At 39.0% G+C, this 27,100-nt stretch overlaps 1 protein-coding gene across 2 annotated transcripts in view; it reads left to right on the top strand.

Moving 5' to 3' along the window:
* Positions 1–5,627: 5,627 nt before the first annotated feature.
* Positions 5,628–27,100, top strand: part of KITLG (KIT ligand) — an 87,792-nt gene continuing 66,319 nt past the window's right edge. The window contains exon 1 of one of the 2 annotated variants that reach the window (XM_023205352.1): positions 5,628–5,836. In XM_023205352.1, the coding sequence (XP_023061120.1) occupies positions 5,822–5,836 (15 nt within the window). In that variant the 5' untranslated portion in view covers positions 5,628–5,821. The remainder of the gene's footprint in view (positions 5,837–27,100) is intronic. The other variant, XM_023205300.2, reaches the window with a different exon arrangement.

Raw genomic sequence — 27,100 nt, 5'->3', positions numbered from 1 at the left:
GACTTGGGACTTAGAACTTATGAGTTTACACTTTGGGGGACTATTGTGAAAGCATACTTGTGTTTAGAAATGAGAGAAGGACATGAGATTTGGGTGGCTGAAAGCAGAACTGTATGGTTTCTCATAATCTCCCCCCAAATCTCATGTTGAAATGTAATTCCCATTGTTGGAGATGGGACCTGATAGGAGGTGATTAGATCATGGGGGTGGACCCCTCATGAATAGTTTAGCACCATGTCTTTGGTAATGAGTGAGTTCTTGCTCAGTTAGTTCATGAAAGATCTGGTTGTTTAAGATCTGAGACTTCCTCCCCCACTCACTCTGTTGTGCTGTCTCCTGCCATCTGACACACCTGCTTCTGCTTTACCCTCCTCCAGGATTGTAAGCTTCCTAAAGTCTCACCAGAAGCAAATGTCAGCACCATCCTTCCTGTACATCCTGCAGAACTGTGAACCAAATAAACCTCTTTTCTTTAAAAATTACCCAGTCTTAGGCATCCCTTTATATTAATGGAAATGAACTAATACACTATCCTTGGCAATACTGCTAATCCTTATTTACATAATCAAGAACAACCCTGAGCTAGACAAATGAGTTTGATGCTGTTTTCTGAATACTAGAAAAAATATATTATTCAAAGAATACTCTGTGAACTTATTATGTATTTCACCATTTTCAAGGCTGGTAAAATCACACGCCTTCACACAGGCAAAGAGAACTTTACATTCTTATAGTTTGGAAACTCCATAGGAAGGAAATAGTGTTCCCCATTAGCTCTAGCAGAAAAGTCCCACAGTGGATTCTGATTGACCCACCACATGTGATGTACCCATTCCTCAACCAATCAGGACTGGACAGATCAGGGAACTAAGCCTATCTCCTATAGTGGAGGGAGGTGGGAAAACAGAACCATGCGAATGACAGTCTCTCCTGAAAGATTCGCAATAGTCTGAATTCTCTAAGGAAAGTGAATACTAATAATGGAAGAAGAATGACAGTAAAGTGTGCTAAGCAAACTTTAAAAAAAAAGTCCAAGCCAGGCATGGTGGCTCACGCATGTAATCCCAGCACTTTGGAAGGTCGAGGTGGGTGGATCACCTGAGGTCAGGAGTTCGAGACCAGCCTGACCAACATGGAGAAACCCCATCTCTACTAAAAATACAAAAATTAGTTGGGCATGGTGGCTCATGCCTGTAATCCCAGCTACTCGGGAGGCTGAGGCAGGAGAATCACTTGAACCTGGGAAGTGGAGGTTGCGTGAGCCAAGATCATGCCATTGCACTCCAGACTGGGCAACAAGAAGGAGACTCTGTCCTCCTCCGCTCCCCTCAAAAAAATTTCTAACCACAGTCCATATGTCTAGGTTAGATAATGGTTTTCCCACTTATCAAATGAGGGATCTTGAGCAAATCACTGTACTTCCTTGATCCTGTTTCCTTATTTATCAAGTAGAAAAGTTTAAAATTACCTGTCTTATGTGATTTTCATAAGAAGTTATTGACAGAATATAAACTAAGGGCTTAGACCAATTCCTGGCTTATATGTGGCAACAGCAACCTAATTGACCAATATTTAAGGGATTCACTCTGTTCTTTTCCCTGTGATAGATATTGACAATAAAATAATGAGCAAGGGCAGTCATAATGACTTTAACCAAATAGTCAAACAAATATAAAACTACAGTTGTTTTGTAAAAAATAGGTAATTCATGCTTGACTTCATAAGACGAGAATTGACCAAAGCAAAGAGATCAGGGAAAGCCTCCCTGAGGAAGGAAACATAGGTAATACTGAGTTGAGACCTAAATGATAAGTGGGTACTTACTAGGCGCAATGATAGGGTGAAACAAAGTGGTCCAAATGGAGGCAGAAAGAAGGGTATTTGCAAATGGTCTGAGGTGAGAATTACCAGGACAGAAGAGCCTTGGCCCTGGAAAAAGGGGATCACGTAATGAATTGACCTTGGAGAGGGAAGGAGAGGCAAGATCCTGGAGGCCTTGAAGGCTTTGGTAAGGTGCTAACTTCTTTATTCCAAGATCAATGGCAAGCCACCAAAGAGCTTTCAGCAGAGGAGATTTCATAATCAAAGAGAAAGCATTCTTCTCCTTTTCCCCCTCCTCTAGTCACCCAAAGACAGATACAGAGAGCCTGCCTCTGGTCTGGCTTGGTCAGGCAATAAGTTTCAGTTTGTGAGAGCCATTTTTTAAAAGAAAAATATTGACAACAATATGTGTGTCTAAAAGACGATATCCACAAAATAGTGAATGAACAAGAGATATTTCACATGCACAAAGCAAGATAAGACTTATTTGGTAAATTACACCTGCCTCTTAACAATAAAAATGATAAAGCTCAGGAAAAAAGCTTTTCAAAATTGGATTAATAAATAATAGCATGACTGACAAAGAGTATTGAAAGTATTCAAGCAAAAATTAGATAATTATGAAATACTTTTCTACCCAGTGTGTTAAATGTTGAACTCCCTGAGCTGTACAATGGTAGACTGCTATTTCCATAAGAAAACATACCCCATGCCTCCCATCTACCTGGAACATAGCCCTGCCTCTTGTTCAGTTTAAAGTAACTCCCTGGTTTTTCTTCTGCCAATCAACTGAATGCTAGCCTGCATCCCCTATCAAAAGCCAGTCTTAAAGAGAGATCTCAGTCATTCTGACCTATTTGCGACTTCCATATAAGCCTACTCAAAATCTATCATTTGCATATTAGCTCTTTCTAATCCCTTGGATATTTGCTTTGACATTCTCTTGATTTAATTTCAAGTAACATTATTACACAACAAAATTGTAATGCAGCAGTATGAGGGAAACAGAAGATACAGTTATGGATGAGAAAGTCAGTGATATCAATGAAGCTAGAACTAGGGAATAGTGGAGGTGGGAGGAGACAGAGAGAACTGAGAGGGAAAAGAACGGAAAGAGGGAGGAAGAGAGAGGAGAATGAGAATGCATTGCAGGAGATGAACATAGCATGTATTACTGAGTTGAATGAAAAGAAATTGAACTGAATTTCTGTTAGGAACACTGCCTGGTTTCTTTAAACCTGGTCCAACGAATCAGTCTAATCCTTCTTATTGGTCTCATAAAATCCGTATGGTTAGATCTACGATTCACAGGCTTCAGTAATTCTCATACGATTTTGATTATTTTTGTCATATCTGTCCTCCTTTAGTACTACTTGTTATTTACTTAATGTTATACATTAAAGTGAGTTTATGTTGACACTAAATATTTTTTTTTTTCCTTGGGGGGAAAATGGTGGTAAAAGGGTACACAGTTTTAGTTAGACAGGATGAGTAAGTTTTGGAGATTTATTGTACAGCACGATAACCACAGTTAATGTACTGTATACAGTTAACCCTTGAACAACACAGGTTTGAATTGTGTGGGTCTAATTATATGCAATTTTTTTTTTCAAACTCAGATAGAAAATACAGGATTCTAGAGATGTAAAACCCATGTATAAGCAGGGCTGACTTTTGTGTCAGCAGGTTCTGCAGGGCTGACTGTGGGTCTTGAATATATGTAGATTTTGGTATACCTGAAAGGTCCAGGAATCAATCCCCTGAATATACTGAGGTACTTCAAAACTACAAAGAGTAGATGTTAAATATTCTCATCTCCCAAAAATGATGAGTATGTGAGGTGATGGATATGTTATTTAGCCTGATTTAATAATTTCACAATGTATACATAAGCAGAACATCACATTGTACATGGTAAATAGATACTACTTTTGTCAAATATAACTTAATAAAGCTGCAGAAAAAAATAAAATGCTTCACTTCAAAATAGTCTTAAGGAGGCCAGGCACGGTGGCTCATGCCTGTAATCTCAGCATTTTGGAAGGCCAAGGCAGGTGGATCACCTGAGGTCAGGAGTTCGAGACCAGCCTGGTCAACATGGTGAAACCCCATCTCTACTAAAAACAATTACAAAAAAATTACCTCGGCATGGTGGTAGGTGCCTGTGATCCCAGCTACTTGGGAGGCTAAGGTGGAGAATGCTTGAACCCGGGAGGCAAAGGTTGCAGTGAGCCAAGATTGCGTCATTGCACTTCAGCCTGCGAGACAGAGAGACTCCATCTAAAAAATAAAAAATAAAAATAAAAATAAATCTTAAAGAGAAAAAAAAAATCACTTGCAATGCCTTCAGTATCTAAATTAAGCAGCTCATTTTGATATTTGATATTCGATATATTTGTATTAAGAGTACCTAATGTATAAAAATCTTTCTAAGCAACTATCAACTTGGAATCATGATTGATGTGCTGTCTATACATATTTTTTTCTAACCTGAGGAAGTGAGAACCCAGTCCCACACTAAATTATGCAGTCAAGTTTCCCACATTTGGGGAAATCACAGAGGTCAGCACATCCGGATTGAAATAAATAAGCTTCGCCCTGATTACAGGTTTGGCATATTCGTGTTTAACAAACGCACCTAAACTAATTAAAGCAAATTTGGAATCCTACTCTATTATTAAAATAACTAATTTCTAAACTCATACATCATTCTTTCTTTTAAAGATCATTGATGTTAATGTTCAGCTAATATTTTCTTTTAAAAAATTAATGAAATGCTTTGGAATGTTCTCCAGTTATACAATCAAAAACAGACACATTTTGGAAAATCAATAAAATATTTGTTTTAAGTATTTTTTAAGACTCTACAGCTGGAGCTCCAGGTTTAAATTAGAGCTCTGCCATTTACTAGATATGGTTGGTCAAGAAAATTAACCTTGTATTTAACTGTCCATAAAATGAGAATAAAATAATAAGATCTATACTAATAGATTTGATGAAAGAATTTAATGAGATAATCTATGCGAAGTTCTTAGTCTGGCACCTGGTACATGAATAAGTGAATCACATAATGATGTTAGCTATTATTACTGTGGTGGCATTATCTTTCGTTCAAAAAAGTACAACTTTCAAAGCTTTGCTGTGTTGGTGACCTGTAGTTTAATAATCTATCGCTTCTCTTTCAATCTTAATTTCCAAAGACATAGTAACAAACCATTCCGAATGAAGCATCTCCCCTTGCAAAACTTAATCTTGAGTCGACAATTCTTGTAATTATTAAATATTCATTCACTAAAGTAATTTTTTTTTAAAAAAAAATAGAGGTGATAGGACAATGGCCTAACTACAGCTCGCAATTAAACTTTATTTCTCTAAGGCAGACAGGGTGAATTCTTTGCTCTGAACCTCCCCGACTTCTCTTCCTCTCCGACTCTATAAAAAAGGGAGCTCCGAGTCCTCTCTGGCGCACGAGGTTATTTCGTATGTCCCCAGGCGTGCCAGGTGAGCCCCGTCGGATCCAGGAGGGTGAGCTGGGACTCGTCACGAGCAGTAGCTGCAGGTACCAAGCTTCGCCCTCTGCGTCCCCGCGCCTCCCGCCGGTGCAGGTCCGGGGCCCCCAGGCGAGGAGACGAGGATGGCCTAATCTGCCCAACTTCTGGGACATTTACCGTGCTCTGGCCGCCTTCCCGATTCTTCCCTCCGCGCCCTTGCCTGCTTCTCGCCTACCCGGGGCTCCGTAAGGGAAGGAGGCGTGTCCGGAGCAGGCGGGAGGGAACTGTATAAAAGCGCCGGCGGCTCAGCAGCCAGGCTTCGCTCGCCGCCTCGCGCCAAGACTAGAAGCGCCGCTGAAAGCACGGACAGTGGAGAGGGCGCTGCGCTCGGGCTACCCAATGCGTGGACTATCTGCCGCCGCTGTTCGTGCAATATGCTGGAGCTCCAGAACAGCTAAACGGAGTCGCCACACCACTGCTTGTGCTGGATTGCAGCGCTGCCTTTCCTTATGAAGAAGACACAAGTGAGTAGGGCGCGCCCGGGAGCTCCCAGGCTCGCCAAGAAAAATCGTGTCCGGTGCCCCGGGGAAGCCGGCGCGCCCTGGGACCTGGAGCTGGGGCGTGCAGGGCTGTACCTGCCGGGTGAACCAAGAGGGTGAGGGGGAGGCCGGCGTGGTGTACGATCCCCAGCCCGCTGAGCCAGGGAGAAAAGGAGTGGGAGTGCTGAGAGGGAGCCGGTGTCAAGTTTGGAGATTCCGCAGTTAAGTTTTGAGCTGTCAGTCGGAAACCGCAATTCCCGTTTGGTGGAAAGATTGGCTTTTGGGCCGTGGAATTTTAAGTTATCACGGGAAAGCATGTCTTTGCATAGGAGACGGTTTTCCCGTGGATTCTGGGAGATTATGAAACAGCACCCCACGCGCCACCCTCGCTGGCTCTCTCTCTCAGATTTATTTGCGTAGCCCCGAGGTGGGCGCCGGGCACTGGGAGCGGCGCGGACGCGGGTGCAGCCAGGGGAGCGAAGCCAACGCGGAGCTCCTAAGCGGCAGCTCTCGGCAGGGCGGGAACCTGCCCGGCCCGCCCGGGAAACTTGGCTCTCGGCGGTGTCTGCCTAGTTTGCGGCTCTGTGTGGGCTCTAACGAGCTGTAGTACCTCCACAATGCATGCACCTTTTTCCATTTCAGCCGGGATAAAGGCTTTTTATCAAATAGGCACCTCTAAATGATAGTGATTGAGATAATTCCTAGTGCTGCTAAATTCTGCATTATGCATAAAGCACTGTGGGTAAAGCGCTGCCCAGGGGGACAATTAGATTTTTTTTAGTGGTTTTTTTTTTTTTTTTTTTTGAAGAAAATACCTGGTTCGTCGTTTAGAAAGGGTCGCCACGGTGCCCCTATCCACAGTTCTCTTCACCATTGTTGATTCTTACCTCCTCTCACTTCTCCCCTTTAGAAATTGTTGTGTTGTCTGCCACGGTTTGGGTAAGGGTTGCCCTTTCACCCCCCAGAGGTTCTGTCGGAGATTGCAGTTCCTGAAATGTGTAGAAGGGGTGGAAGTGGTGGGGAAAAAGGAAATCGGGGTGTTTGTACACATCGTTGGTTTAGAATGAAGGCATCAATGTGCTTAAAATGCTTTATCAAATGACCTGCTTAGCATCATATCTAGGTCTGCAAATGTACACGTTGGGAAGAAAGTTGCAAGACTCTAGCCCCTTGTACCGGTGTGGTAAAAGGCAGGGAAAAGGGACATTGCCTGGCTAAAAGAGGCTTGCGTAGTCTCTAGAGCACTCTCTAAGAGAAAAGAAGCGATGTGCCTCTCCCCTCTCTTGCAAGCTGGTTAGCTTTCAGGCAAGGCATTGAGCACCACACCTGGAATCACCACAGAGTACTGCCGAAATGCAAATGTTACAGATGCTTGCAACAAAAGAAAAGCTTTATTGTAATCTCTTGATTTAGACAAGCTTTCTGCGGAATTATAAGAAGGGTAGAGACCTATTCCTTTTTGTAGTAGCATCTGCTCCCATGAATGGTAGTGGTGAGATCTGGGGGAAGAAGCTGCTACCTCCTAGTTCAGGAAAAGAGCCTAAACCTTCCTATTTAAAGAAGAACACAAGAGACAGATAAGGTTAATGTCCAACACTCCAAAGCCAGGGGACGTACTATCAAGACACTCTGAGAGGCAGTAGGATTGAGGATCCTTGCACCCCTGCTTTGCAAAACAAATGTGAGCTCTGTAATCTCCTTTCTCGCTTTGATTAAATGGCTGTGTAAATCGGATTACATGGAATAATTCCATTGAAAACTAGAAAGAGGTCAATCTAGTCTGAAACATTGTGGCTGTGGCATTAAGTGACTCAGTGCTGCCGACCAGAGACATTTGAGAAAGCTAAGTATTTTAGATATGTGACCTGTTCGGTCACACATCACACAAGTTAAAGTGCAGGCCCTTTGGGGGAACTTACTGATGTTAAACGCCTTGCAGGCAAAGGAGGGCAGTGCCCTTGTTGAATGAAGGCATTCATTGCCTAGTATCTAATGACCTTCAAGGTTTTCTTTAAGAATACTTCTAGCAATTCCACAGTCACTGAAAAAGGGGACACTGGAAATAGCCCAAAATCAATAAAATAATCTGCAGACATGGAGGGGGGATTAGATCTTCTTTCATATTGTTAAATTTTCTAATCCAAAGTTAAAAAGACATTTTTCTGTACAATGCTGCGTGGATGGAAAGTAGCCTACGTAAATTGGAAACTGAGAAGTAGGATCGATTGTTCTGAATCTAATGTTATCCTCACCAGGGAAGAGTATGTATTAATATTTAGTAGTTTATATAAACATGGCATCAATACCATGGTTGTATTATAAAGCAGCTGGTTCTGTACTCTCCTACTACCCCCCATATAAAAAAAACTTAATAATAATATTTTAAAATGGGCTTTAATTTGAATCACACAGCTCTGCAAGAATCATGGGGGCTCCAGGTATTCTGGCCTTTCAGTCAAGCTAAATAAGTGTGAAAATTCCATCAACAACCACTTGGGGTTTGATGAATGATTCATTCATTTAGCATGTGTGGTACACTTCAGTATTTTGAATATAATGACACAGGCAATAGCCATGAGGAGCAATTGTGACAATACATTTAATCACAGTTCTACAGAAATGAATGTCTTTTGAGTTTTTCAGATTTCTGTTTGATTTTATTTTATTGAGATTGTGTGGTTTTACAGTTTCTAGAGGTAATTGTGGCTTGGGCTTAGAAAAACGTCTCTTTCAATGTGTAACTATTTTTTAAACATAATATTCTGATACACCATTTTAGACTACAATCAAGGCACCATATTTTGCAACACTGATTAAGATTTGGTTAAAAGTGCCATCAGCTTAATGTACCTGGTGTTACATTTATCAATGTTCTGGTTAAATTTTAGTTTGGGGATGGTTTGTGATAAGTGTCATAACTGCTGTCAATTTCAGAAATACTGAGATAAGAAAGATTGATCTTGCAAACAATGTAAAAAGGCCATTGTAGGCTTACTAACTCTCAAGAGAATAAGCAAATAGAATGCTAGTTTTCACTACTCCAAAGAAAATATCTCTTTTATGTCTGTATGAAGTTTGTCATGTGGGTGACGATGCAAGTTTACTTTGTAGAAGAAAATTAACATATTTATGAAAAGAGCATTTTTTTAGTCTTGTCCTCAAGATCACTCAATTTGGAATGTATGCTTTGAATAATTCTAATTTATGTAGCTTTTAATTGATACGTTCTGCCAAGACTTTAAAACCTAAGTGCTAAGTTGATTACATTTAACATAAAACAAGGAAAATAACCATATGGAAATCTGAAAGTCTGGGCCAAACCAATTAAAATTGCTAAATTTTATTTACATCAAACCGTTGATTTGAAGAGAGCAAATTCTGGGTCACATTTGTTCTTTAATAATAGGTGATTGAAATGTTTCTATCACCATAAATCACATAAAAGTTTCCCACTCAAATAGCAAGTCTGGGTATTGGAGGTTTCTTACATGGATTGACAAATCCCACTACATGTGGCCTTCGCTTTGCATGTCTGAGAAACACCTACAATATGGTTGATGGAAGGATTCTAGGCTGTAGCTTCTGAAGACTAAGATTCTAATTCCTGTTTTACTACTCATGAGACAAATGACCTTAGGCAAATGTTTGTTAAACTTTTTGGGATTTTTGTTTTTTGTAATCTGTGTGATGATAATAAAAGTTATAAAGATTTTTCTCGCATGATGGCTTTATGGACTAAATGAAATTTTATATGTGTCTTTATACCAGCATGGTAGCTTACTATATGTACAGTTTGAATTTACTGTTCCTGAGAAGAGAGTGCCTGCTGGCCTACTTTTACAAGCAAGAGAAAAACTGACTTATTGCTGTTAAATGATGCCTAATGAACCAAGCACAGAGACCAAGTTTTCCTAAATCTACATCTGTCGATTTGGTGACTCCCATGATAGACTAATATCTATATTAATAGGTTAATATCTTAATTATAGACTATAATTAACACACATCAGTCCAGGAATATGAATATGTGAAGACAAAGGTGATATGTGGGCATAAGAGGTGCTATGTTTTTGAAGGTTTTTCTTTTAAAGTGCAAATGAATGAGATAATTAGAATAGAAAATAGAAATGGAAAATGGAAATATTATCATTATCGCTGACTCAGTTTCATGTTTCCACATTCTTGCTTTCTAAGTTCTCCTTCTATGATTCTAAGGGATTATTTTGGTTTATTTTATTTTATTTTGGACAAAGAGACTTGGTCAGTTTCCCATCCCTAATGTTCTCGCACTTGCTTTTCTGAGTGAGACCATGCATTCGTTTCTGTGGGGTGTCTTTGTTGTCTTTACCAGGCAACGTGCAGTGACTTTTTTTTTTATTATGCTAGTTTGGGACTTTTATTTTTTCTTTTCTGGATTATTTTAATGTTCCCTTTTGTAAATTAGGGCAAGACATTTGGATATAAATCTCTGAGAAGTGATCTTTTATCTTTCTTTCTAGCACATAAATCATGAGCATCTGCAAGAGACCGTTCTTGGTCTTAGTCACATGTGTAGCCAGAACAATTTACAAAACAAATTGAGGGAACACCAAGATACTTTTATAATATATGCTATTCTCAGGGTTGTTTTTTTATAGGCTCTGTTTCGTAGAAACCATTGACTGTAGCCTTTCTGATTTATAGATGCAGCAAGATGTGTTTGCCTTTTCACTTAATGACGAGTATACTAAAAACTATTTACAGGGGCCGGGAGTTTAAGAGAATTGTCATGATCCCATCTCTACCTATTTCTTTCTCTATAGAAAAAAGAGGTGGGGGAGTGATTTTCTCATAATTGAGGCTCATGGTTCTTTCTTTAAAATAATAATGTGTACCATCTAAAGGAAGACTGTTGTTTATTACCAGTCTTTGTCCTTTGGCTACATTTTACTATTTTTCTAGGCTGCCCCTTTGGCTTGGGTATTAGGAGACTGATTTCTTTTACTAACCTGGATACTAAGTAGTAGTAATTTGGGAAATTATTTGAACTCCAGATCTCAGTTTGCTCAACTGTAAAATGAGTAAGTAAGACTAGGTGATTTCTAAGTGCCTTCTGGTTCTGAAATTCTCTATTTCTAAAATACTGGTAAAATAGAGATTTGAACCAGATGGCATTTAAGCTTCCTTCAGTTCTCAGATTTATGTAGCCATTGCTTCAGTGTGAATACACATTATAACCATTGTTTTATGATTATGAATAAGCCAATGGGGAGAAATGAAGGAGATTTAAATTTAGACTGTTCTACTTTTATCCATTTCACCTACTAGTTGATATTTCTGTATGGAAAGAATGGTATTTACACTTTCTTGTTTTAGCAAAATCCATAGTTAAAGAGGATCTTTACTTTCTCTCTTCTAAATTTTTAAGTTCTATGAAAAAGAATTCTAAGACAAAGTCAGCTAACCGGAGGAGATAAGCTTACAAAAGGGGAATGCTTCCCTGTATTTGCCTGTTTTTCCTGTCCGTTTAACTTCCAGTACCTATGTGCATGGAGTTGAAATGGAGAAAGAAAACCAAGAAGGGATCTGATAATGTAGTAGAAAGAGCCCTGAGGGGAGAATCAGAGGAACTGATCCTACCCTTTACTCTGCCTCAAGGTGTGTGACCTTGGGCTGGTCTCCCAGTCTTAGCATTTCTGAATCATGCCCAAGAGTTAATCCTGAGAAGACAGTAAAGATGAGAGGCTGCAACTGGAGACACAGAGGTGGAAAGAGGAGGGAGCCTCAGGGAAAGGCAGTTCCTGCAGATGATACTATGCCAAGTCTCTCCCTGGCTGGCTTTTGTCTGGGTCCAGTACCATCCTTGCTTGCTTACCTGAGCTGGAGCAAACCCAGTAGCCAGCAAGAGCAGCCTTTTTTTTTTTTTTTTTTTTTTTTTTTTTAGCAGTCAGAAGCTATGGCAGTCTTTTCTTGTTGACATGCGAATATTCCAAGATCAGCTGGACCCTCCTCCAGCTAGGAGAACACACATTTCTCAGAAAACAGGGCCATAACAATGAAGATAATGCTCTTCTCTAATCACTGGTATTACCCACTGAGCTATTCACTAAAACGAAGTTTAGCATTGAGGCAATAGTCTAGAAAATTAACAACAACAACAAAAAGGAGCGATGGCTATCATTAGGATATTTGGATGCAGGAATTCAGCACTTGACTTTGTGCCTGTAGCTGTTGTCCTGGAGCTCTTAAGTGCTGCTGATTAGAATATGGTAAATTGGGAGGGAGCAGGGCAATTAGGTAGTCTTTTCTGTTTTCCAGGTACACAGACAGCAGCTCAAAATTTGTCTGTTGCTCACAAAGAATGCCTTTGCTCTTTAGGGTGACCATGTAAAAGGACATGAAAGAACCACCGCAAACTCATCAGTGCTCACTTGAAAAAGCAAGCCTTGTTCACCTTTGCAGAAAGGGCATCCCCACTGCATAATTGCATCCCTGTGCAAACCTGGGAGGAAAGAGTACAGCTTGGAGGGGGCTGTTGTGTTTGTCTTGTATGCCCATACTGTGTTGCCTTTTTAGGAGCAAAATTCATCAGCTGAACATAAGCCCTGTGAGTGCTTAGACCTTTTCCTTCTTTTTCACCTTGACATAAAATCCCTAAAGCAGAAGACCTTTCCCTTTCAGTGTCTTCCCTCTGCTCCTGGGCTGAATCGCATCTCATTGGCTTGTTTCACCTAAATGTGAGTATTTGAGTGGCCGTGAACCAGGTTGCCTCTGAGGAATACAACTGAATAGTGGTGATCTGTTGCGAAGGAACCTCTTAGGGCCCTACAGTGCTGAGTTTTCTACTGTTTACTTGGAGTTCCTTTCTCAGTGCCCTCCCAAACAACTGCCTTGGGAAAACACACAGATTCCTTGACTTCCAAGAAGAGTGTGACGGAGAAAGTGTGCTTTGTTATAAAGGCCTTGTCACCCTCCTGGGATGTGTTATCCATATGGATGTACTGGCTGTTAAAATTTATATTCACTGCAGAACTTGAGATGGAGGAGTGGGGAGAAGGGAGGGTAGACCTGTTTTCATATAAAATTGTTTCTAACATGATCTAGAAAACCCAAGGATTGCAAAACAGACCTCAGCAGTCATACATCATTATTTATGGTTCGTGTAAACGTACAATTTAATGCTTCTGAAATAGTAAACACATTAGGGATTTCCTTTTTTGATGAACAACCAAAAGCTCTGTGATTGCTTTCGTTTGGATTTCTGGCAACTTTAGAAAACTGCTGTATTCAGTGGGTCCTAGTCAGAAATATTTGATGTGCTGTGTTAGTCAGACGACTGACCTTAACACATATATCATTCTGCTGTTTGAAAGATGCATTATCACAGTGCAGGAGAATGGCTGGTGCTTTCTACTTCCAGGTGGTCCAAAGTGGGAACTAAACAAAATGAGGGGATAATAAAGGGATTAGGCAACATTCATGAAAAATGCAGAGGAAGTTATTAGCATAATGTTTTTACTATTTGGATGACATTGATTCTATGTAGAAAAGCACTGAAGTACAAAATAGGGCTTACATAATTCTTCCACTATCTTTGTAACAAATTATATATATATATATATATATATATATATATATATATATATATATGTACATGTTTATATTTATTCTTAGCCCCTGCCCAGAAAAGTGTTTTTAAAACTCTAATTCCTGTTTGTAATGTACTGAAGACACAGTACTCTATGCTTTAATAATACTTGAAAAATAATGTACCTTTTTTTAAATTTGAAACTAGAATGTTTAAGAAAAGAATATATATAGGCATTAAGCTTGCTTGATTTATTTCATATATAGATACACATTTGACTGTAGAGAATTTTAATTTAAAATTATAAGTAGCTTCTAATAATACTAGCAATCCTTATATAATGCTCACAGTGTAAGGACTTGTTCTAAGTACTTTGCATTTATTTATTTATATTTTTCAGTAATTAGACTTTTAAATCCAAGACTGATTTGACCATTTATTGTTTGCACTTCTGTACAAATGTCACACATAATGATTCAACTTGAAGAGATGAAATTTACTGTACTATGTGTCAAGTGTTTGGCATTTAAATGTGTAGCCATTTTAAATAGCTTCTATATTGTATTATAAAATCAAACCATCCTGATAATGGATCATGCCAAAATGGCACTTAGTAGAAACAGTTCCAAGATTAATTAATTCATAGCACTTTTCCGGTGAGAGGTAGTTATTATTTTTTAAAACCCCATTTCACAGATAAGGAAACTAAGACAAGGTCTTTCTCCTGCCACTCCCAGGTGTTTATTGCAAAAGAGACTCAGCTAGCATTAACCATAGCACATTAGTGTAGCTTATTTAATACCTCAAAGATATGCATTCTGTTTACATGAACATTGAATCAAAAACAAATGCAACTCAGATATTCAAAACGGCTGCCAGTAATAGAATTTGGACAACAAAAATTTCATGATTGCAGTTGCCTCAAAGAGTGGCTCCTGCCAGCTGCTCAGTAAATACTCTTGGAATGTTGTGAAATGAATGGAGACCTAATTCAGGTTGTTAGATACTGATACATTTTTTTATAAGCCTTTTTTTTAATGGCAAAATTTTAACAAGTGTGCTAGGTCTGTTACACACACAAGTGTGTTTGGTGCATGGCTGGCAAAGCTACTTTGTTCGCTGTTTTACAGCGTTAATTTTCAGTGAATGTGTAACATCATTTACTTAGTGAAACTGGAGACGATGTGAGAGAATAGCAAAAGTTTGAATGGTATAGATCAAATGTAGTATTGGTTCTGCCACTTACCAACCCCAGTAAGTTTTTGTCTTTGAACTTCACTTCCTCAGTATTTAAAATGGGCACAGAAGTAACCACCTAGGAGTAGTATTGATGTGATAATTAAAAGAGGTGGACTGTCTAACATCACAGCAACTGGCACTTACTTAATAGGTCATCATTTCCTTCTCTAAAAGAATAGTAAATCACACAGAGCATTATACAACTCTGTATGCTATAAGAAATAACTTCGGTGTTAGTAGTTCCTGGCTTTGACTATAGGACTTTCATAAATAAAAAAAAATTAAAACCAATCTTTAGAGACTAATAGCTTAACTCTCTTTTTTATACATTATCTATCTTATTTAACACTCATAAACACCCTTAGCAAATTTTTAAAAGTTTTCCCAGTTTTTTCTCCTTTACTTTTCTTCCCTTTCTGTTCAAAGGAAATAGCTATACAAAGTAGACCAAAGACAAGCTGTTTAAGAAGTAAAAGAAGAGCTTACCAAATAAGGAAATATTAAGACAAATTAATAAGTTAATAACTGTGAATTACTCCCGATGGGTGAAGCATTATGCCACAAACTGCACAAGTGTATCTCATTTGATTGTAGCAAAATGTTGTAAAGTACATATTATTATTTGGCATCATATTTTTAACAACAACAACAACAAAAAACCTTGAAGTTCAGAGAGATTACGAAAACTTGCCCAAAATGAGAATTTAAAAAGTGCAGGTAAGTGGAAGAGCTTGGATTTGAAGCCAAGCCTATTTAAATCTAAAGGCCAGATTCCTTCTGATCACTGCAATATAATGCACCAATATAGACACTCATGCATACACATACAAACTGTAAGGCTTGAACTTCTTTGTTTTTTTGTTTTTTCGAATTTATGTGTGGAGATGAAGATGCATTTTAACCTTACACCAGAAAGACTGAGAGCAGGCAAAGCCGAGTCCTCTGGTTGAATGATGTGTTGCTTCTGACCCCACACTCCTCAATACTTACCAGAAGTGTAAATGGTTGTATATGAGCAACACTCCCACAAGTCAGGGAGCTTGGGTTTCCTCATCAGGCTCTCCCACCCATCTCCCCAGCAGTCAAAGGAAACCCCTTGCCTGACTCATCTGACTGTTGTGAGGGAAGCTCATTGTAAACTCTAAAGATGTCCTCTTACTTTATGGAATTAGGAATTACTTCATTGCCAGAAAGCTTTCTGTCTTTCAAATAAAGTGGTACTTTGTTGGCAGAGGGCAGATTTTAAAATATTTTAAAGTTGTGTTTCAAAATAACTTCTTGGAATGGAAAGCTACTTCAGAAATTACTTTTATCAATTTGCTCTGACCCTCTACATGCTGTTTTGGAAGATGGTTTTAAATGCAATCATATTAGAAAACTATTTGATAATAATGTCGCTTATGTCTGGGTTTTCAAGCTACCAGCCTTTTATATTGTGGCCTTTGTTTTGTTCATTTCTTATCAATCCAACTGCATTAATAGTAAAAAAGAAAATATTTTCTGCATTAATAGCGCAGGTTTGGGTGATTGTCAGCATATCCTTATCAGCAGCATCACCTTGTAACTTACTCAATAGCAGTTTAGTACAAATGAAAGTGTTGGCTAAAAAGTCCTGGCATCATCTCAACGCAGGTGAAGGAGACAACAGAACAGAGATGTACTTAACCAAACTCTGCAGTCAGATGGTCTGCTTTGGTTGCCTAAGAACGAAAACCTCTTAGCCTCAATTTCCCCATCTGCCAAACGGAATGAGCAATGGTACATTTCTCATAGGTGGTTATAAGGATAAAATGAAATAATCCACAAAAAAGCACTTAGTCCAGTGCTGGACACCAAGAAAATACTAAATAAACATTTACTCTTGCTATTACCATTAAACAAATTGTAATATGATGCTTATCAACAGTGATGACTCCTTTCTTCAAGAAAATGACTTTAACTCCAAAATTTCCACTACCAGCGTGAAAGGGAAAGTTGAAGCAATTTATCCAAGTAACTCCAGCCTCAAATTCACTTTTGTCCTGAGTAACGTAGCTATTTTTATTCTTTTTTAAAAACAAAAACTGAAAAAGAAAAAATGTGTATATTTAGAATCACAAAAGAGTTTACCTAGACCAAAGTTACTTCTTTCTATCATGTGCCCAAGATCACAGCACCAATATGTGGTGGCTGGCTTATGAACCAGATTTGGATTCAGAGCTCGCATTCCCAAGCTCTTTGCTTTACCTGGAATTAGGGGAACAGAACATGAGTCATTCCTACTTTGAATAAGTGAGTGATTTCCTACTTTTCCCTATATGAGTGAAGTCATTTTCAGCATCCATAAAAATATAGCCACTTGTCAAAAGACAATGGAAATAACATGGCTTTTGTGTCAAAAGCACATAGATTTTACCTCTGGCTCTTGACTCTAGCTTGACATAGGAACTTAGGCTATTTATTTATCTTTCCTTAACCTTCTCTTAACCTTCTGTAAAATGGAAGAATAGTACTTTGCAGCTTCCTTCTGTTGCTTCCTCTTTTTTTCTCCCTTCTTTCCTTGTTCTTTCCCTTCCTTTTTTAAAAAACGTAGAAATAATGTTATATACCTAATTTGTAATCACAAATCACAATCACTCCAATAATTGTACTATTAAAAAACAATGTTTTTCAGAATTAACACGTTTTCCTGCTCTACTTTTAAGCAGTAAATTATATTTCTCAAAGTGTTTGGCTCATTGGCCTTGTGTAAACTGGAAGAAGGATGGGGTTTGGAGTTAGACAGAATGAGGTTTAAATCTTAGCTCTACTATTATGATTACAGCATGATATTTATTTCCTTCCCCTAGTCCCCAATATTCTCATTGGTGTAATGCGGTCGTAGGGGTAATAGTACACAGTTGGAAGAACACCATTAAATTAGATTATAGTCTGGGCATGGTGGCATATGCCTGCAATCCAAACACTTTGGAAGATGGAGGCAGGAGGATTGCTTGAGTCCAGGAGTTCAAGAACAGCCTGGGCAACGTAGTGAGACCTTGTCTCACAATAAAATAAATTATAAATATAAGAATAAAAATAAATAAATAAATGAGATAATATGTGGAAATTGACCCAGAAGTGATACTCAATAAATTGTATCTGTAAGCTTTAGGGAATGGATTATGCCAGCAGACACATCAGTAGGTATTAGACTGTCTGCTGTGTGTCTGTAAGGATATTGACATGTTGGTGACCTCACAACTTGTGAAAGTCAAGAGAGTAATTAATTGGGCAGTGTTCTACATACTGTACTGTCCATTGAGAGGCCTAGTGTTGTTGTATTGTTCTCAGCCTTGAGCAATACAAAATTTAAAGTTTCCAAATACACGAAAACTTAGTTTATTAATGGCTTCTAACATGAGCCTCAAATTACTTTTTGTATAGTACGATCGTGAATAGCTTTGGAGACTCATAAATCTGGAATCATCTCTTCAAACTGTATGACTTTGAGTCACTTGAGTCTTCTGATAACATTCTGATTTTCTCACTTGTAAAATTAGGTTTATAATAATGTCTAACTCCTAAGGTGGCTGTGAGGATTAAATGAGCTAATGTGTAAGAAGGGCACCAGGACAGGGACCAAAAAACCTCAGTAAATGTTAGCTCCTTTCAAATAAAATGCAGTTTTGCATTCGAAGGTTGTTTGTTTGTTGTTTTTATTTTATTTTACTTTTTTTTTTGCATGTGTTGATTTTAATAACTGTATAGAATCAACAGTTTGGAAATGTTTCCTTTATGAATTCAGGTTTTATTTTCTTGTCAGTGGTTCTGTTTAGTTTAAGGGCTTGGTTGTCCAGATGCATCTTTGAGTAAGTTTTGTATCAATCAAGACAGACGCAAGTTACTTTTATCAGTCCATTACTTCAGGTAAACAAGCATTCCATTCTTTGACAGAACATTAAACTGTTATGTTCTTTTTGATGGAGTGCTGATTTGTTCAAAACACTTGTGAAAGAGAGAAAACAGCTCCTGTTTTCTAACTCTTTTGTAATCCAAAGTTTGTTTCCAAAGGTTTTCTGGAAGTTTATTGATTGAATCTTTGATTATGGATACCACAGTGATTAATTTACCAAGCCAGAAATGTGGGAAGAAATTTTGGGTTCAGTTCAGAGTGGGATCTAACACAATAGTTTGAACCAAGACTAAAATGCAAAAATCTCTTTTAGATATTGAAAAAGAAAAAAAAGTATATATATATATATTAAAGTCCCTGCTTTTAAGGCCCAAAGGAGAATATAGTAGAAACACTGATAAGTGTTATTTTTGTGAATTGCTTAGAAACAGAATTAGATTTAAAAAGGAATTCCTTTTGCACTTTTCCCTGATGATTTGTATCCTACCATTTGAGGGATAATACAGGAAAGTCAGAAGAAGAACTTGCTGACAGCACAGGAGATCCATATCCTAAATTCATGTATGTGGTACTGTATTTCTATGAGCTTTCAGGATGTCCATTTTGTTAGCCATCAAAATGTGGGGGTAGATCCTATAATTTTAAAGGTTCTCTCTAATGCACACAATCTAGAGTTATTAACAGAAGTCTGACTGTGTCATTACCCTGGCTAAAATCCTCTACCGACTTTACATTACCCTCAGGATAAAGTCCAAACCTTCAGCACGCTATACAAGGTCCTCTGTGGTTTGGCTGTTGCTTATCTCCACCACTCCCTGAGTGGTAAGTTTCATTCCAGAGTCACCTAACTATGTACAATGACATAGCTATATTACTGCACTTGGTCTCCAAGGCCCTGAGGGCCTCTCATTTGGGTAGCTTTGATGGTCTCTCCTACAGGAAGTCCTCCCTGACTTTTGTTTGCTTTTCTTCCCCAGCCCCACTCCCTACTATGTTGTTCTTACCCTGAGCTCCTATAGCATTAAAAAAAATATATATATGTCATATCACTTATCACATTATATTAAAGTTATTTTTTTACTTACCTTGCTAAGTTGTCTAACACTGGTATCCTTAGCTAGTGGCACAGTGCCAAAATACTGATAAAGGTTTTCTGAACTAAACTATGAATTTAGTGCCAGATGTCTCTTTAAGGGACAGCATCCACTTATCAGCATTCTAAGAATGGATCCAGACATTTGACAGTTTTGTGCCCGCTGACCTCAGCTGACACATGAAACTGTGCATGTAACACTGTCCTGTATAAACATACATACATTGTTCAAACATAATTTTCCTCAGAAAGAGAAATGATAAATGAGCCACTTGGGGTGGTAGAAGAGAATGGAGACAGTAAATTAAAAATAAATAAATAAATAAATAAATAAAGGAAAAGGTGAGGCAAATGCTTGCCATTCTTAAGGTAATAACACAATAGGCTGAATGACAAGGACCAGTTAAAACTCGCTAATGCCAGATATATGAAGACTTAAGAACCAGAGGCCGGGCGCGGTGGCTCAAGCCTGTAATCCCAGCACTTTGGGAGGCCGAGACGGGCGGATCACGAGGTCCCGAGTTCGAGACCATCCTGGCTAACATGTTGAAACCCCATCTCTACTAAAAAAATACAAAAAAAAAAAAAAAAAAAGCTAGCTGGGCGAGGTGGCTGGCGCCTGTAGTCCCAGCTACTTGGGAGGCTGAGGCAGGAGAATGGCTTAAACCCGGGAGGCGGAGCTTGCAGTGAACTGAGATCCAGCCACTGCACTCCAGCCTGGGCGACAGAGCCAGACTCCCTCTCAAAAAAAAAAAAAAAAAAGAACCAGAAGGATTTTAGGGCAGAATATTGTGGATGATGATAAGGATGAAAAATATTGCTTTCCAATGTTTATTCCCTGTGCCAGATCCTGAGCTAAATCTGTTACATACTTTATGTCTCCTGATTCTCCCCACCTGTGAGGGTGGTGGCAGTGTGATTATTCCATTTAACAGAAGAGGAAGAATGTGAACTCACAGAGGTTCAGCAAATTACTCAGCATCTTACAACTTTCAGTCATCAAACCTCATCTGTTTGTTCCTAATTTCTTGCTTAGAATTAGTACTGTTGTCATTTTCTTTTCTTACCTAGAGATTTTTTTTTTTTTTTTTTTTTTTTTAGATGGAGTCTCGCTCTGTCTCCAGGCTGGAGTGCAGTGGTGTGATCTCAGCTCACTGCAACCTCTGCCTCCCAGGTTTAAGCGATTCTCCTGCCTCAGCCTCCTGACTAGCTGGGATTACAGGCACGTGCCACCACACCCGGCTAATTTTTGTATTTTTAGTAGGGATGAGGTTTTATCATGTTGGCCAGGATGGTCTGGATCTTTTGATCTCGTGATCCGCCCGCCTCAACCTCCCAGAGTGCTGGGATTACAGGCCTGAGCCAGCGTGCCCGGCCAAGATTTTTTTTTGATGCATAATAATTCATGAGACTATTACAAATATAGTAAATGGATTCTTCCTTCCCAGCTCACCCACACTCAAGATGCTTCGTTTAAAATTCTGTTAACAGTTTGTGCTGGTTAATAGGTAGTCAGTGCAATACACAAGTAAAGGATGTTGTGTAGTTTTGGATACTGAGGTGTATAGTCTGTCTAAAAGGGGTTCAAAGACAAAAATATGACAATATGAGAAGATTCAGATGATTCTATTAGAAGGATATTTATGTATTTAAGACAAATATGGTTAAGGAGTTTAGCAAAAATAATGTTTCAATACATAAGATCGGAGATTAAGTGTGGAGGAAGAAAGTTGGAGAAGGATTAACAAGAAGTGATGTTTTCAAATTTCCTATGTGGTTAGAAGCCATTATCTTAGTGATTCAAGGCAGTAATACTACTGCTTTACAATATAGTGCTCTAAAATAATGTTACAGAGATTGCGTGTACTTTAAAAAACATATATCATTTTGGGGATACTCTTTGATGCCAAGTTTTAAAAGTTCTAGTGTGTAAAATGATGCAACTTTGGAGCATGATCTTTTTTAAAAAAAAAAAAAAATCAGATAAGCTTGGTTTTGGGTATAGATCTGAAAAGTTAACATTTCTTAAACCAATAAAATGTTTCCAGTTTTGTATAATTATATCACAAAGAACAAAGTCTAAATTCTGCCTTAATTTGCAAAGAAAAGCTCCAAAAAGGACCGTAAAGAAGAGGAGATAACATACAAATAGTGAGCAATGAAGTAGATGTACAAAATGGTTTGTGCAGATTTGGCACTTAAAACATACAGCAGCTGAAGTACATCTTAAATTTCATTTAGCGAATATACTGCTCACGAGGCCCTCTCTTTATTTCCTGAGGAAGTAGATCCCTATTCTCTCATATATGGTGAGAAAATCCCTTTGGTATCCAAACAGTTTCCCTGTTTACATTAGTTCTTCCATCCCCTTCTGATTCCTCAGCAAAGCAGCTGCTTTGAAAAGAAGCTCAAAGGATTATCTTGAAATGGTTACCTACTCTCCCTCTTTCCTGTCCCAAGAAGAAAGTTTCTTTCTGTATTTTCCCAGCATTATTTAGAGTCAAGACTTGAGGTATTAAGGTACATTTTCTATATTCTTCTTTTGTTTTAAACTTGAAAGCAAAATAATCTTCCCAAGTCTACTGAGGATGAATTTCAGAATGCACAATAACTTACATTTACCGAGAAAATTGTTAGCTCAGAATCTTTTAAAATAGAGATAACAATAACAAGTGTGATGTGTGATGCCAGTACTCCTATCCTGATACATTGTAAAAACTCATCTCCTTCTTTGCTTCTGTCCTACATCCTTTTTTCTTTTCTTTTCTTTTTTTTTTTTTTTTGAAATGGAGTTTTGCTCTTGTTGCCCCAGCTGGATTGCAATGGGGCTATCTTGGCTCACTGTAACCTCTGCCTTCCGGGTTCAAGCAATTCTCCTGCCTCAGCCTCCCTAGTAGCTGGGATTACAGGTGCCCACCACCACGCCCAGCTAATTTTTTGTATTACTAGAGATGGGGTTTCACCATGTTGGCCAAGCTGGTCTCGAACTCCTGACTTTAGGTGATCTGCCCACCTTGGTCTCCCAAAGTGCTGGGATTCCAGGCGTGAGCCACCGCGTCCGGTCACATCTTCCTTTACATCTTCCTTTCTTAATGAATATAGAGTCTCCTCCTACATCATAATGGTATTAGAGAGAATGCTAAGTATAATTCCGTGAATCTCATGATAAACAATTGGAATAAAAGAGCTTGCCACTTAGTCATGATTATTAGCATGAAAATGTGATGATGCAGCCTATTTTAGGGGAGGGATGAAGTTTCATTGAATTAGCTCATGAGTAGGCTGGCATGCGACTTTCTGTTTCTTGCAAACAAGTTGCATGATAGGGGAACATCAACACTATGCCACTGTGACCCTGAAGAAAAGGTAGCTGGTTTTGTTTTGGTCAAAGTAGGAATGGGTCTGGAAATAGATTCGGTTTTATGAGCATTGTTTTGCCTGCTTTAGAAAAGATGACAGATAAGAGTCAACCAATGCTTTGGGAACAGATAAGATTAGCATTTAAAAGCTTAACCCATGTCATCACTTCTGGGTATGTCTGCCCCAAGTGAAATCTTATTCTTTGCATGCATTTTGAATGCAGAATCACCATGAATAATTTTTATGAATGGCTACTTTAGATATGTTGATGATTGCAGCTCATTGGAGAAATAAGAAGAAATTTATAGTTGCGTATTATAATAAATTCTAAATAAAGCAGTATGGAATCGTTGACTTCTCAGAGACTTCCAGTGAACTTACTGCAGGACAGGGTCTACATTTCAGCTCTGTGGGATATTTTTAGTGTTTTTGCTTTTTTATGTGCCCCTTTTTGTCAATAAAGGAAAGTGAGTCCACTTTATACTTAGGTAGTTTCTTCAGAAAGGGAACTCTGGGGATTTTATAGCCAGGTCAGCACTTTGATTTTGGGCCACATCTACCAGGAGAGGCATTTTTCAATGATTGTTCATTCATTAAAATTGTCTATGTAGCATTTACTACCACTGTGCTAGAGGCCGGAGATACAGTAGTAAGCAAAACACTTAAGTTGTTGCTGCCCTTCCTGTAGTTTATAGTCTACTCCTGGTTTTATAGCCTAGTTTTCCACTTACATGGACCTAGAGAAGTATTAAAGGTACAAAGAAAATGGTTAAAAGTTCAAACTGAGAAGCATTTAGCTAATTGTCACTGTTTGAATTTAGCAGTTATTGAGCGTAAGTAAGAATGAGGAGGATGACAATGGTTTATATCCAACTGATGAGCAAAGCCCTCCTGTTTATCCTTCACTCATTCATTCTCAATATATTTACGAGGGGCTTCTTCACACCCAGCATTATCTTAGTCACTCTGACAAAACAGGGAGGGACTGAAAGTCCATATGGCACCTTGTGGTGCTCACAGTCAAGTGCAAGAAACAGATAATAAGCAAAACTGGTTGGTGATGTTGCAATTCCATTGTGTAAATATGGAAACCACCTGCTAAGGAGTGAATTGTATATTGGCCAGCCTTCATCTCTGCCCCATCATATGTACCTGGTTTTATTCTCTAGTTACACAATTTAGATATTGCCACTACCTTGGTCCGTGCTATATAAAAGAGAATTTTATTGAAGGAGCACTTTTATGAGCAATTCAGTAGCAGTTAGCAATACATGCAGTCCACAAATATGGAGGATTATGTACTATGAGAAAGGACCAAATCAGGGTGCTAGAGGTAAGAATGACAGTAATAATATAATCCTCATTCTTATACCATGTATATTCTTGTTGGGAGGAACAAATGATAAGAGTAAACTAATTGGATTATCAAGATAATTTCTGAGAATGAAAAGTGCTTAAGGGAAAGTAAAACTGTGATGTGATGTGATATGAGGTGCTCCTTAAGACAGGTTACCTGGGAAGCCTTCTCTGAGAAGATGGTATTATTACCAGGAGGTCCTTGCTCCCAGAGCTCCCAAGATGGCGGTGGCCACTTCCAAGATGGCGTCGGCCACTTCCAAGATGGTGGCAAGCCTAGTGTTCTCTGACCTGGGGTTCTTGGCCTCACAGATTCCAAGGAATGGAATCTTGGGCCATGCGGTGAGTGTTATAGCTCTATTAGAAGCTGTGGGTGACGGAAGAGAGCCGTGGAACCCAGTGACTAGTGTTCAGCTCAATTAGGAGGAACCCAGGCACTTAGCCATGCAGGAACAATGGCAAGTCTTTAGCCCGATTGGAAGTGGCAATGGGCGCCTCACTGGATCAGGAGCACATCAGCCACCCTGCCGGATTCAGAGGGATGGAAGTCAGCCACCGGTCTGCGATGGAGGCAAACAGCAGCGGTGGGTGGCGAGCGAAAGCTCAGCTCGAGCTATAACAAAACACAGACCAGAAGAGTGCAGTTGCAAAATTTAATAGAGTGAAATAGAGTGAAGACAGAGCTCCCACATAAGGGCAGGGAACCCAAAGGGGGTTGCCCTTGCTAGCTTGAATGCCTGGGCTTATATCCTGATCCTTGTCCCTCCCGCTGTGCTCTCAGGCAATAGATGATTTACTGTTTCTTTACCTTCTGTTTTTGCCTAATTAGCATTTTAGTGAGCTCTCTGACTGGTCAGGTGTGGGCTAAGTTGCAAGCCCCTTGTTCAAAGGTGGATGCAGTCACCTTCCCAGTTAGGCTTCGGGATTCTTAGTCGGCCTAGGAAATCCAGCTAGTCATGTCTCTCAGTAATTGAACTGAGTACTGAATGATGGGAACAACTTGCCATTGGCAAAGCCTGAAAAAGAGAAAACTGACAGCAGACAAAGGACTTGAGGCAGGAATTACCTTCCAGGTATTTCAGGAACCTAAAGGAAGCCAATGTGGCTAGAGCATTGTGGGAAGATAAAGGTTACTAAGACGTAAATGTGGAGTTGGACAAGTCTGTTCTGAAGGTCTCTGTAGGCCTTGATTAGGAGTTCAAGTCTTACTGTAAATGTAATGGGAAGACATTGGGAGATTTTAACCAGGTAGTGACCATGTTTTATCTATCCCCAGAAGAAAATACTATTCTGAATAATAAGTCTGAAAGCAAAGAAGGCTATTTAGAGGATCCCTGTAATCATCCTGTAAGTGTGTGCTAAGAGCTTAGCACAAGATAAAGTTGTACAAGATGAAATGGAGAGAAATGAGTTTTGAGATTTATTTTGCTGGTAGAAATTATGATCAGATGTGGAAATAGGGGACTGGGAAAAATCAAGGATGGTGCCCAGATTTTTGGCTTAAGCAACCATTCTTCAAGTTTGGGCATGGTGTTACTAAGGATGCTTGTTCTCGACAGCAATGATAATAGCCATAGCAAACATCTTATAGATGTACTATACTAAATGCCTACTTACATAATTATATTTAATCTTCAGTAAACCTGTAAAGTCAGTTCTGTTATTATGCCCATTTACAGATGAGGAAACTGAGGCCCAGAATGATAAAATAACTTTCCAAAGGCCATAAGGGTTCTGTCGAAGTAGAAATTAAAATATGGGCAGTCTGATTCTAAAGTTAATGTTTTCCAACCCCCTACTCTGTACCATTTACTTTTCTGTGCATGAGTAAACACACTGTTTTCTTTTTCTTTTTCTTTTTTTTTTGGGGGGGGGGACAGAGTCTTGCTTTGTTACCCAGACTGGAGTGCAGTGGTGCGATCTCGGCTCACCGCAACCTCCGCCTTCCAGGTTCAAGCAATTCTCCTGCCTCAGCCCCCCAAGTAGCTGGGACTACAGGTGTGCGCCACCATGCCCAGCTAGTTTTTGTATTTTTAGTAGAGACAGGGGTTTCACTATGTTGGCAAGGCTGGTCTTGAACTCCTAACCTCGTGATCCGCCTGCCTCGGCCTCCCAAAGTGATGGGATTACAGGCGTGAGCCACGGCGCCCAGCCAACACGCTCTTTTCTAAAGCTGTTTTGGATGTATTAGTGAAGTTAAAGTTGACTTTTGAAACTCTACTATTTAGGTTAACATTCATCTGTTGCCCAAACAATTTTTGCCTCACTTTTATACTAGATAGAAAAGAGCCTGCCTGCTTGGAAGAGCGGATCCAAATCTAAGCTCAGGGGCAGTTTCACAACCTCTTTATTTCACTTTCCGTGGCTGATCTTTAATCTATGGGGATACAGAACATAAATGAGATTGTCTACAATTATTATGTGCAATTAAAAAGAAAATACATTTTTAAAAAATGGATTGCACTGTGAATTATTGTATAGTAATTTACTGTTAGCTCAGCTTTTAGAATTCAGTGTTTAAGGGATTAATAAAGATAAAATAACTGTAACATCAACTATGGTTTAACTGTAGCTAACTGAACTAGCTGTAGTTAACTATTAGCTATAATTAACAAAATAATTATTAGAGCATTAATAGTCATGTAATGATCTCCTAGATCTGCCAATTGAGTTGTGAGTGCTTTACATAACATTGTCTTATGTAATCTTTTCAAAACTGCAAAAACATGTTATCACAAGAAAACTGAGTCTCAGAGAGGT

Source organism: Piliocolobus tephrosceles, chromosome 10, assembly GCF_002776525.5.
Source record: "Piliocolobus tephrosceles isolate RC106 chromosome 10, ASM277652v3, whole genome shotgun sequence".
NCBI classification, from domain to species: Eukaryota; Metazoa; Chordata; class Mammalia; order Primates; family Cercopithecidae; genus Piliocolobus; species Piliocolobus tephrosceles.
The sequence above is the reverse complement of the archived record's forward strand: the minus strand, read 5'-3'. Positions and strand labels throughout refer to the sequence as shown.